Source organism: Manis javanica, chromosome 12 (assembly GCF_040802235.1).
Source record: "Manis javanica isolate MJ-LG chromosome 12, MJ_LKY, whole genome shotgun sequence".
NCBI lineage: Eukaryota > Metazoa > Chordata > Mammalia > Pholidota > Manidae > Manis > Manis javanica.
This window is the reverse complement of record NC_133167.1, coordinates 9,945,736-9,964,244: the sequence shown is the minus strand read 5'-3', so window position 1 is coordinate 9,964,244 and position 18,509 is coordinate 9,945,736. Positions and strand designations below refer to the sequence as shown.

At 40.9% G+C, this 18,509-nt stretch overlaps 1 protein-coding gene across 1 annotated transcript in view; it reads left to right on the top strand.

Annotated features, from left to right (window-relative positions):
- DAW1 (dynein assembly factor with WD repeats 1) overlaps positions 1–16,954 on the top strand; it is a 35,123-nt gene extending 18,169 nt beyond the window's left edge. The window contains exons 7-13 of the mRNA XM_036997707.2: positions 1,653–1,760; positions 3,408–3,514; positions 4,385–4,487; positions 5,211–5,325; positions 11,357–11,433; positions 14,265–14,427; positions 16,604–16,954. Coding sequence (XP_036853602.1) covers positions 1,653–1,760; positions 3,408–3,514; positions 4,385–4,487; positions 5,211–5,325; positions 11,357–11,433; positions 14,265–14,427; positions 16,604–16,638 — 708 coding nt within the window. The 3' untranslated portion in view covers positions 16,639–16,954. The remainder of the gene's footprint in view (positions 1–1,652; positions 1,761–3,407; positions 3,515–4,384; positions 4,488–5,210; positions 5,326–11,356; positions 11,434–14,264; positions 14,428–16,603) is intronic.
- Positions 16,955–18,509: the final 1,555 nt, after the last annotated feature.

Sequence of the window (18,509 nt, the reverse complement as noted above, 5' to 3'; positions counted from 1 at the left end):
CTCAACAGTATCAATGCAATTAATATTTACTAGATATTTGTTGTGCATCAAGCCCTGGCCTATGTGCTTGGGTTACTGAATAAAATCAGACACAGTTCTTGCCTTTCCGGATTTTGCAGTTTAGTAGAGGGAAGGAGGAGAGGCACCAGTGAATAAGTTCAATTTTGTGTTGTAGGAGTGCTAGCAGTTGGTGGGCAGTTCAGTGAGGTCACAGACAGGAGCGGTCAAGTCTCCTTGGCAGGGAAGGTGTTCAGGAAAGACACTGCAGAAAGATGGCATGTGCACTGAAGGCAGAGGGAGCAGCCCTGGCAAATGCCCAGAGGTGGTGTGCCGCAGAGCTGGGTGCTTGAGAACATAGGTGGCTCTGTGTAGCCAGAGCAGCACTTCTCAGGCTCCCCCTGCGATGCCATGCACAGGATATGCTAATGATATGCAGTGCACTGGGGGGGAGCTGAAAGCTGTCCATGGTTGGAGGTGGTGGGCAAGGATACCTGGAGCTGCCCAGCTGCCTGGGTTAAAGGTGCACCTGTAACCCACTCAAAGCTAGAGTGTGTGTGATTGAAGTGGGAGAATCAGGCAAGGCTATTATTGATTTATAGAGGGTCCCATATGCTATGCTAGGGAATTTGGATGTCATCCTGTAGATAATGCTGGACTGTTGAGACCTTTCAGCTGGGAGATGGCATGGTGAGGAAGTTCCTACCTGAAGTTCTTGCAGAAGGTTATCTGCTGTGGAGGGATGAGGACAGAAATGGGGGCACGAGTAGGGGACGGGAGAATGGACTGAGCCAGAACAAATCAGGACCGGTGCTGAGGACAGAGGTATGAATGAGCAACACCAATGCTCTTCTATGCCATTTTCTTCAAGTTGCCTTGGCTGAGTGATGAGGTAGGGAGATCAGATGAATGGATAGATCCCAGCTTGATACAAGTAGTTAGGGGTTTTATGGAAGGTGCTGTTGAAAGACAGGGACTGAATGTTGAGGCTGCTGGCAAGAGTGGTGCTTCCTGTAGGGTGAGTGGGGGTTTGATGGGCCAGGAGAAAAGGAAGGGGTCTCAGTGAGATGGAAGACATCCTGGGGCCAGAGCCTGATAAGGAATGGAAAAAACAGAAGTACTGGCGAAATTAACTAGAGATTGGTGTATTTGTTGTACGTCTTCCAGAGAAGGTGATGTCAGGGTCCAGGGTGTGGTCATGGGAGTGATTATGAGAACGACTCCAAGATGGTGGGTCTGGGGGTACTGTGGATGGATGACCCACGGGAGGGCCAGCTAGGACTTGGAACCCAGACTGTGAGCCAACAGGGGCTGTGACTGAAAGGACTGTGAAGACAGCAGCAAGGAAGACCGGAGCGCCAGTCAGCATGAATCTCAGAGGAGATGGGTTTTGCTCTTGTTCTTGTTCTTCTGAGTTCTGGAAGCGGCAGAGGAAGCCACTGCCCCTCCATGTGGGAGAACAAGCAGCCTCGAGACAAGAATGCTCCAGAGTTCAACCTGCAGACAGCAGGCCACTTATGTTTGGTATTTTACTGTATTTGTGCAAACAATTGGGCTGAATCTGCTAAGGTAGTTGCACTTTAAAGCTTTCCTATATAAAACTAACAATTTAAAGTTCTATCTTTCTAAAATCTCCTCCATTTGGTATAATTCAGGTGTGTTTATCATTCAATCCTCAAAGCACACTGGTGGCTACTGGAAGTATGGACACAACGGCCAAACTGTGGGACATCCAGAGGGGAGAGGAAGTGTGCACTTTAACAGTATGTTGATATTGTGAATAAATTCAGGAACTTTACATTTTCATCAGCCCTTCCATTGGATAAGACTGTTATTGGTGTCTGCTTTCATTTGCATTTTTCTTACAAAGTAAGTTAGAAGGTGTTTTTGAGCTGTTGGTTTTCAGACTGCCCTAAAGAGTGTCCCCCCCGGTTTGCTGGGTATTCCAAAAGGCCCGGATAAAGTGCTGGGGAAGCCAGACGGACTTTCTGTCCTGACCAGCAGCAGTCTGTAAGCCAGGCTGACTATGGCTCAGTGCCCATCATTATCTGGTCGCTAAAAGTAGAGCAGATGGGGGCTGGCAATTTTGGGAAGGGGCAGAACTGGAGAACCTTGACTGAGGAGTCCTTAGAGGGACGACTGTTAACACTCTTCTCCTCTACCCTCTGGTCTTAGAAGCGCCTGTATTACAAAATCTGAAGTGACAAGGGGCAAGGCACAGGAGGTGAAAAGCCAAATGGCACTGCCCACAGAGTAAAAGCTGGGGATGTATGTCCGCAGATGTCACCCCCACATGCCCAGCACCCTCCTAGGACCTGCCACCCGCTGCTGCTTCCTGCTCCTGCCCAAACGACTAAGCAAAAATAAGATGATTCTCTGTGCGAATGGCTGGGTGGGAAATCCAGTTTTTTCATCCTTTCAAATTATAAATTGATTTAAAAAATAGAACTCCTTTCCTAGAAGAGCTTTTTCTAAGAGAATTTAAAAATGGACTAAAAGGCAAAAGCAGTGTTTTTAACTAACACAAAAGCTATTCTCTCTTAAATCGGAATGCTTAGCTTTACGCATGTAAGTGCGCTCTTTCCGATCTTTATTCTCATTTCTGTGGGGCATCGCCTCCTCACTACCGCTTCTTTCAGACAAGTGCCCAAGAGCACCTGCAGGGATGTGTCTTGCCCTGCACACCCATGCCTATCTGCTACCAGAAAATACATTTGTTCTATGTGTTCAGAATTTTAATATTCAGCTATATTTAATTTTTGCTGTTTGGAATCAGCCAGCAACTTAATTTGTAAATGAATTTTTTCATTATCTGAAAAGTAATTCCGTTAATTAATTTACGTAAGAAATTTGGAGAGCGAGGGCTACAGTGCAAGCAGAGTCTGCTGTAGAGAGGGGCATCTTCCCTTGTCTCATACCCCAGACTGTAACCAGGTGAAAGGCAGGCCAAAGTCAGATTAATCTAGATCATGTTAAATTATCATAAGAATTTCCTTCTTTAGAAGTCATTAACTTTATTTCACAAGGCTTTTTCTTTTGCCCCTCCCCTATCATTAGCCCCTAAAGCATACAGCCCTTTTCGGTGTTTGTAAGACAATGTGAAAGGAGCTGATTTCCCATAACATTCCCTCTTCCTTTAAAAAAAAAACCAGCTTCCTTGAGTTAAAGTTGACTTTAGTGTGTAAATCAATTTTTAGTAAGCTTACAGAATTGGGCAACCATCAGCAAAAATCTAGTTTTAGAACATTTCCATCCCGCCCAGTTGCAGTCTTTCCCTATTCCCACCCAGGCCAACCACGAATCTCTGCTGCCTATAGAGCTTTGCCTTTTCCAGCATTTTATTTTAGACTATGATACTGTACAGATTGTTTTATCTGCAGGCCTACATGACAACATCTGCTCCTTTCTAGGGACATTCAGCGGAAATCATCTCCTTGTCCTTTAACACCTCAGGAAACAGAATCATCACAGGGTCTTTTGATCACACAGTTGGAGTCTGGGATCCTGGTACTGGAAGGTAGTCTTCATTTTTAAGACTTTTTTAACCTGGATCAGAGGGTTAAGAAGACAATCTTTGTTATTAATTAGTTTAATCTTGCATCTGTTAACTATGCTTTGGATTCCATTGGATATTGGACACATTGAAAACAAATTAATTTATTCTTTAGTGAGATTTCTGGGCCACAAAAAAGTATGTGCTTCCTTGGAACTCTGAGCAAATAATGCCAAACAGCAACATAAAAGGAAAATGTTAGCAACAGCCTGGCTATATAGCTATTATTTATTCCATGTGCGATGTAATCAGATTTCAAGGGCTTGTCATTATGGTAGGCATGGGTATCATGAATAAATAAAATCACGCCTAATTTCCCAAATGTAATTTAGTCCGAGAACTTCAATTTCCTTCCTAATTATTTTTGGTTCCAGTTGCTAAGAAGTTAACTAAATCAGTCTAATTGTGTTGTACAACTCCACTCTTAAATTTGTTTGCATTTTGATAGAGGGGCCAATTATTAGGGTTCCGATCAAGAGATGGATGTGACAAGAACAGAGACAAGGAAGAGCCCTTCAGACACTTGTTGGGGACTTCCTGAACTGCCAGGGGATCCACTCATCCGGCGGCAGCATACGTCCAGAATTTCAGACTACCTCTGTTACTTTTCACCCATGCCTTTCAGGAGTCTGATTTTAAGTAATATTGTTACCCTTGATTGTTTGCAATTTAAGTAGATTCTTGCTGACACAAAAGTCTATTTTAGTTGACTCTTTTTGTCATTTTGTAAAAACTAAAATTTAGACTCTTACTTTGATGGACTCGACATCATTATTTGTGCCCATATCCTGAAGTAAGGCATCTTTTACTAGTTTGAATCGCTTCATTTTGCAGGAAGGTGTACACCTTAATTGGGCATTGTGCTGAGATTAGCAGTGCCTTATTCAACTGGGATTGTTCTCTGATATTAACTGGGTCTATGGACAACACCTGCATGGTGAGCTCAAGAAACATCTTTGTTTCATAATTCTTGTGTCTGTACTTTTTACTGTGTCAGATGTTCATTGCAACACAAATTTCAAAGGTGCCGTAAAATTAAGATATTAACTTATAAATAGTAATTAGTAATTTTTAAATCTCAAGTTTCATATCTTCTCAAAGGAATTATGACACTGTAAAGCAGTTTTAATTAATCCAGTGTATTTTAAAAGGCACATTACTTTTGCTTATTTTCCCTTCTGTTCGCTTATTAAACTCTGATATGAGTGAAGCTCAAGGAGATTCAACACAATATCTCCCTGCTTTTAAGCTCTTAGCTCCATTACTAAGAGCTTATATTCTGCATTGTTATTTGATTATATGTTAAATGCATTATAATCTTACTGTAATTTTCATTTTCAAGCATTGTAATTTAGGTCAAGCTTCATGTGAATAGAATGAATGACTCAGTGAAGCATACACTTTCAGATTTTCTTCCTAATGTCATGGCAGATTTGCACTACCCATTCTGAATGTCTGTCTTGGTCTTCTCTTTGTCCAAAGTGTGCCTGGTTAGATAGTGGGCTGTGGTCACGAATCAAGGTAAAAATAGCAGGAGATGAAAAATTATACACAAGATTTGACACAGTTATTTAACCAGTCATAAACATGCCATATAGATTAATTCTGGCCATCCTCATACTTTAGACAGGAGGTCATAGTTTCCTTTTTAAAATTGCAGCTGTGGGATGCCTCAAGTGGAAAAAGTGTGGCAACATTAACAGGCCATGATGATGAAATACTAGACTGCTGTTTTGATTATGCTGGAAAGCTTATTGCAACTGCTTCAGCAGATGGTCAGTAATCTATTCATACATTTATTTATGGGATTTATGATTTGTTTGATAAACACTTAGGATTCTACACTTTAGGGCTCTTCCCTGATGACCAGCTGTGACAGAAACTGTATCAGTCTCATCTCTGAGATGCCCATGTGTGTCACTATGTTATGCCTGTATCATATTCTCGATAACCTCATGTGATGCTATGCATGTCTGTGTCACTTCCTGACAGCCATGTATAATGTGATACCAGTTCTTCATCATCTCCTTGATGACTGTGTATAATGGTATATTCTGGATCACCTCCCTAGTGATCATACATTATGCTACACTATATTGACCTCATCAACTTGACCACCATCACTGACGCTAAAATAAATTTGCATTATCTCCTTTATAACCACATGTGCTGGTCCACTACGTCTAACAGATCTTCATGATGAATATATATGATGCTATGCTATACACCGTCTTCTTGATTACCACCTGTGTCTCCATACTTTGTCCGCATCATCTTGCTGTTAATCATGGGCTGGTGCTGCACTGTGTGTGCCTCAAGTCCACGATGGCCACATATGATGCTGCAATACCTCTGTGCTATCTCCCTGTTGACCACGTACGTCATTATACTGTGTGTGTCTCATCCACCCAGGACCCATGCTACATTGTGTCACCTCATCTCCTTGAAAGGGCTGTATCTTGTTGTACTATGTTTTCATCCACTCCACATCCAAACCATGTTCAATGTGTAATATTTCTACCTCTTCTCCCTGATGAACATGTCTGCAGGGTCTGCTATGTCTGTATCACCCCTTTTATAAAAGTATATGATTCTACATTACGTCTGGATCATCTCTTTGAAAACTGCTTATGACGCTATACTTGGTTATGTCGTCTCCTTGAGTCTACGTATGATGCTCTATGATGTGTCGTCTCCATGGCAGGCATGTATGCTGTATGTCTGTTGGTAATTTGATAACCATTGTGCTCTATCTGCTTCATGTCTTTGATAGCTATTTATGATGACACTACTGTATCTATTTATTTCTTCGGTGAGAACATATCACTCCCCATCTCTTGCTCACCAAGTAAGACACCGCGCTGTGTACGCTTCATCTTCCCGGTGGCCGCGCGTGCTAATGCACTATACTCGCATCATTTCCTTAAAAACCATGTAGATGTTACACTCTTTCTGCATCGTCTCCTTGATCACCATGTAAAATTGATATGTACTATGTCAGCTTAATGTCTTTGTCCCTCTAATGACTGTATGATGCTGTATTATATCTATATATTACACCTGACTGCTATTTTTAACTTAGAATCTTTGTCACCCCCTTTAAAATCCTGTACAATGCTACACTCTGTCTTCATTTATGACAGTGTCTGATACTCTTCTGTGTCTGCGTCATTTCCTAGAAATCCACGTGTGATACTGTAATATTTCTACCTCTTTTCCTTGATGTATATGTCTGCAGGGTCTGCTATGTCTGCATCACCCCTTTTATAAAAGTATATGATTCTACATTACGTCTGGATCATCTCTTTGAAAACTGCTTATGACACTCTACTTGGTTATGTCGTCTCCTTGAGTCTCTGTATGATGCTCTATGATGTGTCATCTCCATGGCAGGCATGTATGCTGTATGTCTGTGTCAGTAATTTGATAACCATGTGTGATGCTAAAATGTGTCACCTCACCAACCTCCACTTAGGATGCTATACTGTGACTGCACCATCTCCCTGACAATCTTACATGATGCTAAACTGTGTCTGTGTCATATCCCAATAACTGTGCCATCTCCCTGACAATTAAGAAAGATACCGTGCTATTTCTGTGTCCGCTCCTTAAAGACATGTATGATGCTATACTATGCCTGTATCATGTTCTTCATGATAACATGTGAAGCTCTGTTATGTCTGCATCATTTTCTTGATAGTCGCATATGATTCTATACTGTGAGAGTTTCCCTATTGACCATGTATGATGCTACATCCATCATTTCCTAGACAACCATGCTGTATAATGAAAAGCTCCTGGACAAGTAGGCATGATGCTATACTAGTACTGCATTCTCTTTTTAACAACCTTGTAAGATGCTATAGTATGTGGTTAAACTATTTCTGCATCATGTTCATGATAACCATGTGTGATACTCTACTGTGTGTCACTGGGAAAACAGGGTATGATGATACACCATTTCTGTGTTATTTTCCTATTTATCATTTTGCAATATGTCTGCCTCATATTCTTATTAAGCACCTATGACATTATAATAGGTCTGTGACAAATCTATGGTATCCTCATTCAACACAAAATGATGTCTACATCATCACTCTGATGACCACATATGACAGTACACTGTCATCTCCTTGATAACCTATGACACCAAACTGTATCTGTACCATCTCCCTGACAAACAAATGACACTACACTATTTCTGGGTCATCTCCTTGACAACCATGTATGAAGCTATACTGTGCCTCATCATGCCTTTGACAATGGATGAAAACACACCATGTTTGCACAAGTGTTTTAGTAATCATGTATGTTATATGTGGGTGATCTCCCTGACAACTATGTATGATACTGCAAGATATTGTGTCATCTTGTCAATTACATGTGATGCTACACTATGTCTGTGACAAGTGTTTGGGATGCCATAGTGTAACTACATCATCTCTTTGATAACTGTATTAGTTTTCCAGGGCTGACACAAAGTAACACAGGCTGGGTGGCTTAAACAACAGAAATTTATTTTCTCACAATTCTGAAGGCTAGATGTCTGATCATCTCTTTGACAACAGTGTATGATTATAAACTATGTATGCATCATTTTCTTAATAATAGCAAGTGAAACTACACTATGTCTACATCATTTTTAACAATTACGTATGATGCTATGCTAACCTCACGGTGTCATCACCCCGACAGCCATATGAGATGCAACACTGCATATGGAAAATCTGCTTGACAAGCACATGTGACAAGCATATTATGACTGTGTTATCTCTTTGATAACTGTATGATCTTTCAGCTAAGGTTTTTCTCTATGCTAACCCACCTTATGAATGTCCACATGCACGTCATCTCCTTGAAAACTAAGTGTGATGCTATCCTATGTCTACATATCCTCTTTGGCAGCCCTGTGGAGGGCTAGACTATTCTGAGTTATCTCCTAGACAGCTGTGTGTGATGATCTAGTGTGTGTCACATCCATCATGGCCATGTATGATGCTACAATATGTCTTTGTCATCTGTTGATGATCCCATATGTTGCTACATTGTGTATGTGACATTTCTGTAGTCTGCAGATGGCTTTACACCATGTCTCCATTATCTGCATGATGGCATGTCTGATGCTAAACTATGTCTTTTCATCTCCACAACAGCCACGTATCATGCTACACTATGACAACATTAGCTCCTTGATATCTTCACACAATCCTCACCAAGTCTGCATCAACATTCTGACTCCACATGTGATCCCACATTACATCCGAGTCATCTTACTGATGATCATGTATGTTGCTACACTATGTCTGTTTCATCTCCTGGATTCTAAACCATGTCCATGTCATCTTCTTATCAACAGTGTATGACACTACGATATGTCTATGTCATCTCCCTGATGACCACATTTGACCCTAAACTATACACCATTTCCCTCATGACCACACATGACACCCCTTATGTCTACATCATCTCCTTGATGACCACATATGACACTAATCTGTCGCCCCCTGTGTATGCATATCATGATACATTATAACTGTGTTATTGCCCTGACAGCATGCATAAGTGACACTATATCTAAGTCATCTCTCTCATTGACATGTATGATGCTATACATCTGTCTATTCCCTTAATGACCGTATGTGGCTCTGCATCATGTCTGTGTAGAACTCCTTAAACAGCTATTTAAGAAATTCTGGCAAAAATGGAATACTTTCTCCAGGCATGACTGACTTTTTGTTTGCCTGTGATTGCTGCCTGTGACTAACATGCTTTTAAGTAGTCATATAGCCTTTGTGTTACAAGCAGTGGTAGAAGTTTGCCAGTGATTCATTTATTATAGTCTTTATTTCATAGTTGAGTTGCCTTTCAAAATTAATTTCGTGTTTGTTCTCCTATTTTCTAGGACTTTTCAAAAGTAGCCCTTTGATTGTACATACACATTCTTTTTGTATCCTGGAATACTAACATCCTGAATCTAGAGAATTTTATTTTTTTAAATAACTACTGACTTCTGCATGTTCGCACAGATCTTGGATTTTAAAAATCATCTTTTAACTGCAATCCATCTGCCCTTCCATTTTAAATATAATTCTCATTTAGGCACAAAAAAATCCATTTAGCAAATATGTATGGCATACTTACTTTGTGCTCAGAATTGCTTTAGAAAGAGGGCATATATCAGTGAACAAAAGAGATAGAACTGCCTCCTCTCATGGAGCTATTCTGTTGAGGGAGAGATGATGAACAATACCACACATGTGTTTTATATAGAATGTTCGATTGTATAGAATGTTTGATTATATAGAATGTCAGGAGTTGGTCAGTACAATGGCAGAAACAAGCAGGATTGGGGAATGCTGAGGGACGGGTGAGAATAAGACAAGTTCAGTTCTAGTTTCATTTTCTCTAGCATTTGTTATTTCCCTTAGTGACTCTATTCTTTCCTTGTTCAATAAGACATTAGTTAAAAAAATAACTTTCTTTAGATGTGTTTTGTAAACCTCAATCTGTGCCTCCTAAGAATTCTTGATGTTTTGAGCAATCTTTTTTATTTATCTCTGGTCTTTGCTCCTCATTCCCTTCTTGAAATTGGACCTCACTCAACAGAGTTAGTTACCTGTGCAGCTGAATCTGTTTGTTTAAATATGCCATCTTTTTCTTCCTCACTGGCATTACTCACAAGTGTGAATTTTATTTTTTGGTGCCTTACTAATATTTTTATCTCTTTTCAAAAAAAATCATGATTTTAGTCTGTATTATTTTCATGCTTTCTGAAGTGCTTTTGTAAAATCTAGAGTATTATTTTATGCAGGGTATTTTTATCTTTTCCTTTATTAACAAACCACTCTTAAAATAAGTTGATCACTTTCTTCTGATGTTTTTGAAATGTCCAGCTAAGTAGCAAGTTTTATATATTTAATCATATTATTCTAGAATAGCAATTTTTGTCTACTTCTTCCCGAAGTTGGCATTGTCAGAAAGATAAGCAAAAAATTTACTATGATATTTTACTTTTCTTTGAATGAAAATTGAATAACCAAAATTCCCTATTCTTGCAAATTTTACCTCTATGTTGTACTACACTTTGCAATCAGAAAGCATTCTTCACCTGGCCAGATAAATTGTAACTTTTTTCTGACAGCAATTTCACTACTGTTGTTTTTTTCTCCTATGCTTATTTAACACCTCCATTCCTTAGTTTTAAGGGAATATATATATATTATTTCATCCATCCATCCATCCATCCATCCATCCATCCATCCATCCATCGTACATCTATTTACTGAGTGTCTCTACGAGCTCGACACTTCTGGGCACTGCAGATACAATAGGCAACAAACCTTTCTATCCCCGTTTGCATTGAAAAGGGTTTCCTAGCACCTATTCTTTGTTGACTAGTGTTTGCTGTGCCCTCTCAAGAAGGCCTCTGGCACCTCTGTAAGCTTAGGCTCATACTTGCTGTATGATGTTGGTCTTGCTTATTTCATCCCCAGCCTCTCAAAACTTGTTTTGATTCCCCTTTTTCCCTTTCAAATCCTTTTCTTTCTGGATTCCTGCCCCATCCCCCCACCACCGTCTGCCTTGGAAACTGGTATCTCTACCAAGAAACTTGGCGCTAGAGAGGCGCTTGCTCTTCCCGGCAGTGGGACCGGCTTATACTTACAGTAGTAAGTGGCTGGCTTTCACTGCCGGCAAGAAGACAATCTTAGTGCAAAGCTTGTGTGTCAGAGGGGTAGATGTTCAGATAATTCAAGGCATGCGGTTCAAAGTTCTGTATTTATGTATATTCTCGCTCCTCTCAAAAAGGAACAGCAAGAGTTTTCAGCGCAGCCACAAGAAAATGCATCGCCAAATTGGAAGGCCATGAAGGTGAAATTTCAAAGGTGAGTTGCTTTCTCATTTGGAGCAGTTTATTTACTTTCCCAAAATAGACAGTATGCTTAGCAGAAATCGGTCTATTGGCACTGAGGGAACTACATTTCTCCAATTATCTCTTTCTTTCTAGAAATCAGTTACCTAAAGACTTTATTTTTAAGTGTGTCCTTTAACTTAGCATAATAAATAATTTCTAAAACCTTTTCAAATGTGTAAAACAGCATTCTCCTCAGCCTCAGCAAAAGATTTAGTTAGCTGAAAATGCTTATTAAAGCTATTTAAGAAGCTTATGAGGTGCTTTTCCTGGTTCTAGTAGACATACAAGTTTATATTATGCACAATCCATGTGGTGCAGCAAGAATCAAGTGTTCTATAAATCAGATGCAATCGAAGAAGCTTTGCCTGGAAATATTTAACACTTGACAAAGTTTAATATGACCTATTTCGAAACTCTAAAGCTGTAATTTAGGATTTTTATATAAGCTCCTCCTAAAAGCTTATTCACAGAGCAGGGCCATCCAGTCAATGATTTAAGGTTTAGATGTATCCTCAGAAAATTTTAGAGAAGGCTGGCACTTGGTGACCCTCACCAACCTGCTCAGCCCAATTCCTGGGTCTCCTGCCTGAGGTCGGATTTGTTCCTTGCTTGTGAGAGATCGGCCTGTGGTTTTGTTAGAGGGGAGGGTGAGTTTGCTCTCCTAGGCTCTTGTCCCCGCCGCAACAAAGAAATGAAGGGCAGAGACCCAGCAGTGAGGCAGAGTATAAGCTTATTTGAATGCATTCCAGGAGAGGGGCGGGCCTGAGTCAAGATAAAGGCAGATTTGCTTTAATAAAGCAGAGAGGAGGTAAAAATGGGGCCAGGGAAGCTCACTGAACTGCTGCTCAGCCTAAGGGATTAATCCTCTGCCAACACCTGAAGCCAGTGTCACCTGGTGTCCAGTGTCCGCCATGTGCACCACATGGGAACTGAGTCCCTCACCACCCTGGGATTTGGGGGAGCCACAGAGCAATGGATAGAGGGAGGTTATGTTCTGAAAACTTCCCAAAGGCAAATAAAAGAGACCTCCAGGCAGGCTGCTAAGGAGCGTGATCGTACAGCTACAGTCCTGCCCAGGTCACCCAGGAGACGGGAACTTGCAAGCCCCAGATCAGAGCTCTCAGAAGCCCCTCCTTACTTATCTGAAGTAGAACAGAGAGAGTGACACACTCAAGAAAGGTGAGCGTGGGCAACCTCAGAGAGGAGGCACGCTTAAGGGTTTGGGGGTTGGAGTTTTATAGAGCTGTTTTGGGCAAGGGTCAGCATAAGGCATGATGTACACCGGTGATTTTACAATTCATTTGGAGTTTTGTCCAAATAACCCTTGAGAATAGGGTTATTTAGGTGATTATGTTGGTTTGGGACTTCAGCATTCTTTGCCCACCTAGGTTTATTTACACTTTCCTGCCCTGGTTACAAAGTGACTTGATTAGGGGCTGAAGGAAGAGGAAATGACAGCATACATGTTAAGTGAAAGAATAAGCTGGGCCTTTCAGCAGGCTAAAGTAAATCTTACAATGGCATGATCTAATTGATACAGTGAAGACATGAGCTGTGCTCAGATACTTTTCTTTATCTGGGGAATATCGGGACATTCGAGTTATTCCTGCCCTTTGGAGCTTCAACTGATTAAGTCATTAACTTAATGAGTCTTTTCTGGCTCTCTAGTTTTATCTGGTTAACTCTTTGAGTCCCTTTTTAGTGGACTTTACTGGCCTATTCTCCATCCACCGGCTCATATGTATTTTTCTGCCTAGCTTTTTCTGGTCTCTGAAGTCTGTGCTGTCTTCCCTCCTGCCTCTGCACCTGATGCTGGTGGCCGATGCCCTCCTGCTCAGGAGGGTCTCTGAGGCTGTGCACAGCACATCCTCTTTATGGGAGGGGGGCTGGCAGGAAGGAGAATGGTGAGGTCTGGACGTGGGAGACAGGCCGAGGAGAGAGCCCAGGCCGAGGAGAGAGCCCAGGCCACATTTCTGAGCATTTGGCGTGCTGGCTACTGACAGGTGTGCTGTGTCCCATTCAATAAGTGCACATGTTTGTATGTATGTGTGTGAATATAAAAAGTTCTCAAACTCCCTATTATTGCATTTTATGCTTGTTAAGTGATATATTACTTAATGAATTGCCAACCTGTAATGGCATTTCTATGGGGTGCAAAGCTAAGGTATTCATTCATTCATTCATTCAACAAATGCTTTTGAAAGCTTCCACTGTGCTGGACATTGTACTAGATATGGGCAACACAGGGATTAGAAAAAGACATGGCCTTGGGCCTAGACCTCACTAAGCCTTACACACCATTGGATGATTCCTTGACACTTAGGAGGTGCTCAGAACACTCAGAACACATTTATGGAAAGTGCTACACTTTGAACAGCAATAAACAGAAAATCCTCTTGTAAATCCATAAGCTTTTGACCACAGAAAGTTGGGTTGCAGAGATGACATCAAGGTTTGGCTATGAAGGAGCTTGGCTGTGTTCTCATCCACACCAGGACTCCGTCTCTTTGCCTGCGGAAACCTGCATCATGAGTCTTTGGAGAGAAGCAGGGTGGGGAATACTTGAATTATAAGGGAGCCGGGCCTTTTGCTGAGAACTGTGAGAGTAAGCAATTAAACTTTTCTGTCCAGACTTAAATTTTCAAGAATTAGTCCCTGCCAAATTTTTCCCATCGTGATGAGACTGTTTTATATAAGAAAATATGCCAGGTTGGGAAGCTGAAAGGTGCTTAGTAATGTCCCTTTTTGCTGACTAAAAATACACTGGGAAGCAAATTACACATATTTCTTTCTCTTTTGTAGATTTCTTTCAACCCCCAGGGGAATCGTCTCCTAACTGGCAGTTCTGACAAAACAGCTAGAATCTGGGACGCTCAGACTGGTCAGTGCCTGCAGATTCTTCAGGGGCACAATGACGAAATCTTCTCTTGTGCTTTCAGCTATCAAGGCAACATGATCATTACAGGTATTGGAAAAAGAAACACCACAGCTCGTTTTTCCTTTTAAATCGGCTGTTAGAGTTCCTAGGCCAACGAGTTCCCCTACCCTCTTCTGGGGTCCTTGGCTCTTCTTGGCGCCTTCTATATCCGTTATTTAATTGTAGCTGCATCGAGGAACCACAGAACTGAGCTCTGCCGCTGACTGTAAGGCTTTGTGAAGTTTGAATGGTAGTCACTGTAGACTAAGTAGCAATTGGGTAGCCAGCCTTACTGGTTACTGTGTTTCCCTGGCATTGTCCATGGAATGGCTGGTACTCAGTTGATGTCAGTAAGTGTTGGTAACTAAAACAAGTCAGTACCCCGAGTTTCCCGCAGTTGGATTTAGCCCATTAGAGATTTATTCTGAGCTAAGTTGTTTTCTCTTCAGATGCCCCCTTGCTAGCACATTACTATTTGGGCAAGAGAACAAATATTGAGCATTTTTCAACCAGTAGCAATTTATTGTGATTCAATCATGTTAGCAACATTTAGCAGGAATTGGATTGAGGATAGGTTTAGATTGTGGAAAGGGAGGAAATGGCAAGAACATGGAATAATGTTAGTGCAGTGACTAACCTGGCAGGGAGTTGGGGCCACAGCGTAGGGAGACACCCTAACAGAGTGCAGAGGACTGGGTCAGCCCGCTCTCAGTGATTCTCATTGTGCTGAGAAAATCTGAAAATTGCTTAACTGGCCTAATTAGTTAAATGTTGCATGCAAGTTTGGATTTACATATTGGGTGACTAAGTAGCTTGCTAGTCGTATTACTTCTGGAGTGCTGAGAAAAAGCTCCTTTTTGCCCTAAAATACCTCTCCTTTCTCCCTAATTATGGATAACTTCTAAAATTAGAGATTACTTTCTTTGTCCTTACAATTTGCAAGTGTTAATAAAATTAGTTACTCCTAAGACAGTGCCAAAATAAGTCATGTATTTTATTGTGAACACAAAGTAAAATCCTTTCCCGTGACAAGGAAATGGGTGGGACCAGCGATAGAGGCCCTGGGGTCTCCTTCAGGGAGCTCCTGCCAAGGAGCAAGAAGGTCGCCAGGGCTGTTTGTCAGAGTCCAGCCTCTCCTGGTCCATGTGGTTCACGTTAGGCCAGCTCTGCAGTGCCTCCTCCCTCACCAGGAGCGACTCTGGGGAGTCTAGGGAAGGGATATTGACTGGCCTTATTTTAATGCTGACGCTTGAATTCCTGAGCTCTTTTAAGATATCATGGATTTATTTAGTGTATCCAAAGCTCCAAATTGCTAACCACTGGCCCACGAGCTTCTTAGACTGGGGACACCTCTGTCCTGCCATCAGCAGAACAGTCACTTTGGTTGAATTGCTCTGTCCTATTTTCTCCGTGGACCCCCAGGGTGATTAACTGCATGCATTTCTCAAGGACTGCATGAGGTGGGGTTCAGAATCACAACTGGAATCAATAACTGGCCAGTGTGGTTATTACATTTTTTAAAATACAAGTTGCCTTTTGGTGGAATGTACATATTTCACAAGCTTCCCTGGTCCAAGGAGCCCCCACACTTCTTATGTTGATGTTAGGTGCCTGGTCCCTGAAGTTTAGAAAGCCAGCAATGGCCAGCACAGCTCCGCACAGGGTTGTCATCGTCAGAGATAGAATGTGACAGGTGCCCATTGGGTAGGCCACCTTGGAAAAGTGGCCATCATAGTAATGGGGAGGGTGGGGCATGCGAGTCTCACATTTTGACTTATGATAAGATGAATCTGCTAACATTTTGAAGTATTCCAAAGTGGAATGTTATGCTTCTTCAGAAGCCAGTTACCCAAACCCGGAGATATTCCAAGTCACTGTATTTCCACTAAAAATTGGTGGCGATTTTTAGGGCAACGCAGAGGGCATAAGCAAAGGAGGTGGGTGAAGTGGTCACACTCTCAGGTCCTCTCTAATTCTAAGAGGTCATGAACCTTGTTGGTGTGAGTAGGCATGCCCTTGACCAATTTATGACTGACAGGAATCATGCAAAAAAGATTCCGACTCCCAAAATACCTGAGCTGTGCAAGGGCTCTGCAGCTGGGTGCTGAGAATATAGCACAGTTGGCACCCTGATAGTTTACAATGACCCAGAAAATGTCAGCTTGTAAAAAGAGAAAGTGCATAAAATAAAGAAAAAATAGTTTTGTGAAATTTGTTTTACTAGGCAGCAAGGATAATACCTGCAGGATATGGCGTTGACTGAAGAGAGCTGATGGGCAAGCAAACTTGCTGTGGTGAGCAAGAATCGGAACTTCACAGATAGTGAGCAAGCTATGTTCATATTTCCTCTTTTCCACAAGTCAACTATTTATACATTCTCTTTAGCCTCACAGATATTGTGACCATTAAAACTCAGGAAGTTATATCATCCTTGATATTATTTGAAGACGACAACAGGAAAGAGCATAATGTTTAGCAAATGTCACTAGCTATCCCCATTTTATTTCTCGTACAATCATGATACTGATGATGAAACCACAGTAATATAACAATGTGTCTCCTCAATTCCTCTTTGAAGACTATTAATTTAAAATCTGTTGAATAAAGTTTTTTGTGAATTCTATGTCTATTTTTGTGATGTGTGTTTTTTCTTGTGATAAGAACTTTTAAGATCTACTCTCCCAGCAACTTCCACATGTGCAATACAGTATTATTACCTACAGTCACTATGTTGTACATTACATCCCAGGACTGATTTAATTTATAAATGTAAGTTTGTACTTTTGCCTCCCTTCACCCATTTTGCCCACTCCCCACCCTCTACCTCTGCCACCCACCAATCTTCTTTGTATCTCTGAGTTTAGTAGGTTTTTTGTTTGTTCTTAGATTCCACATGTAAGTGAGATCATATGATGCTTGTCTTTATCTTTCTTACTTCATTTAGCATAAATATGGACCAGGTCTACCTATCTGGTAAAAAGGAATATAGATTCTGCCCCAGAAAAGTCTCCTCTCCACAGCTCTACTCATTCTGGTGAGTTCCCTGATCCCGATTAGATTAGATTAGATTAGATTAGATTAGATTAGATTATGGTTTAGATTAGATTAGATTAGATTAGATTAGATTAGATTAGATTATGGTTGGTCATTACTTGATTCATGGGAATCAGAACTTATTCTCTGCTACTTGGCAACTCCACCTTATATGTTGTTATTGTTATTGATTTGAAAATCAATATTTAGATTTCTCAAAAAGTCAAACTGAACTTACCATATGACCCAACAATTCCACTCATAGCCCAAAGAATTGAACACTGGTAGTTAAACATATGTACATGCATGTTTACAACACTCTTCACCACAGCTCATATGTCCACCAATGGGGGTGTGGATAAAAAAACTGTGATATATTCATACAATGGGATATTATTCAGCCATAAACATGAAGTACTGACACATTCTGTGACATGGGTGAATCTTGAACACATTATGCTAAATGAAAGAAGCCAGACACAAAAGTCACATATTGTGTGATTTTACTTATATGAAATATCTGGAATAGGTAAATCAATAGAGATAGAATGTAGACCAGGGATAGGAGGAAATGGGGAGCAAGTGCTTCATGGATGCAGCTTCCTTGTGGGGTAATGAGAGTGTTTTGGGGTTAGTGGTGGTGACTGCATAATAGTGTGAATATACTAAATGCTAATAAATTGTTCACTTGAAAATGGTTAATTTTTTTTTTTTTTTTAGGAGAGCAAGGTACAGGCTTTTACTTAGAAATAAAGTGAGAGAATAGTGCTCCTGGCTCACGCCGGGAGGGGACAAGAGAGCCCCGAAAATGGTTAATTTTATGTTATGTGAATTTCATTCCAATAACAGAATACTGAATTTTCAATCCATTTTCATAATCTTTTGCAAGTGGTAAGTGATCAGTTTTCTTGGTCTTCACAGAATAATACACTTGGTGTTTGCCTTTTGGAGGCATATTATTTAAAGAGAAATCAAGCATCGACCTTACCGGGAAAATGACATAGCCATAAAGATGTTGGTTGTTAACTCTTTGGATATAGTAATAGTTGGATTAAATCTTTCACCAATTACTTACTGAGACACTATGCTAGAAGCTA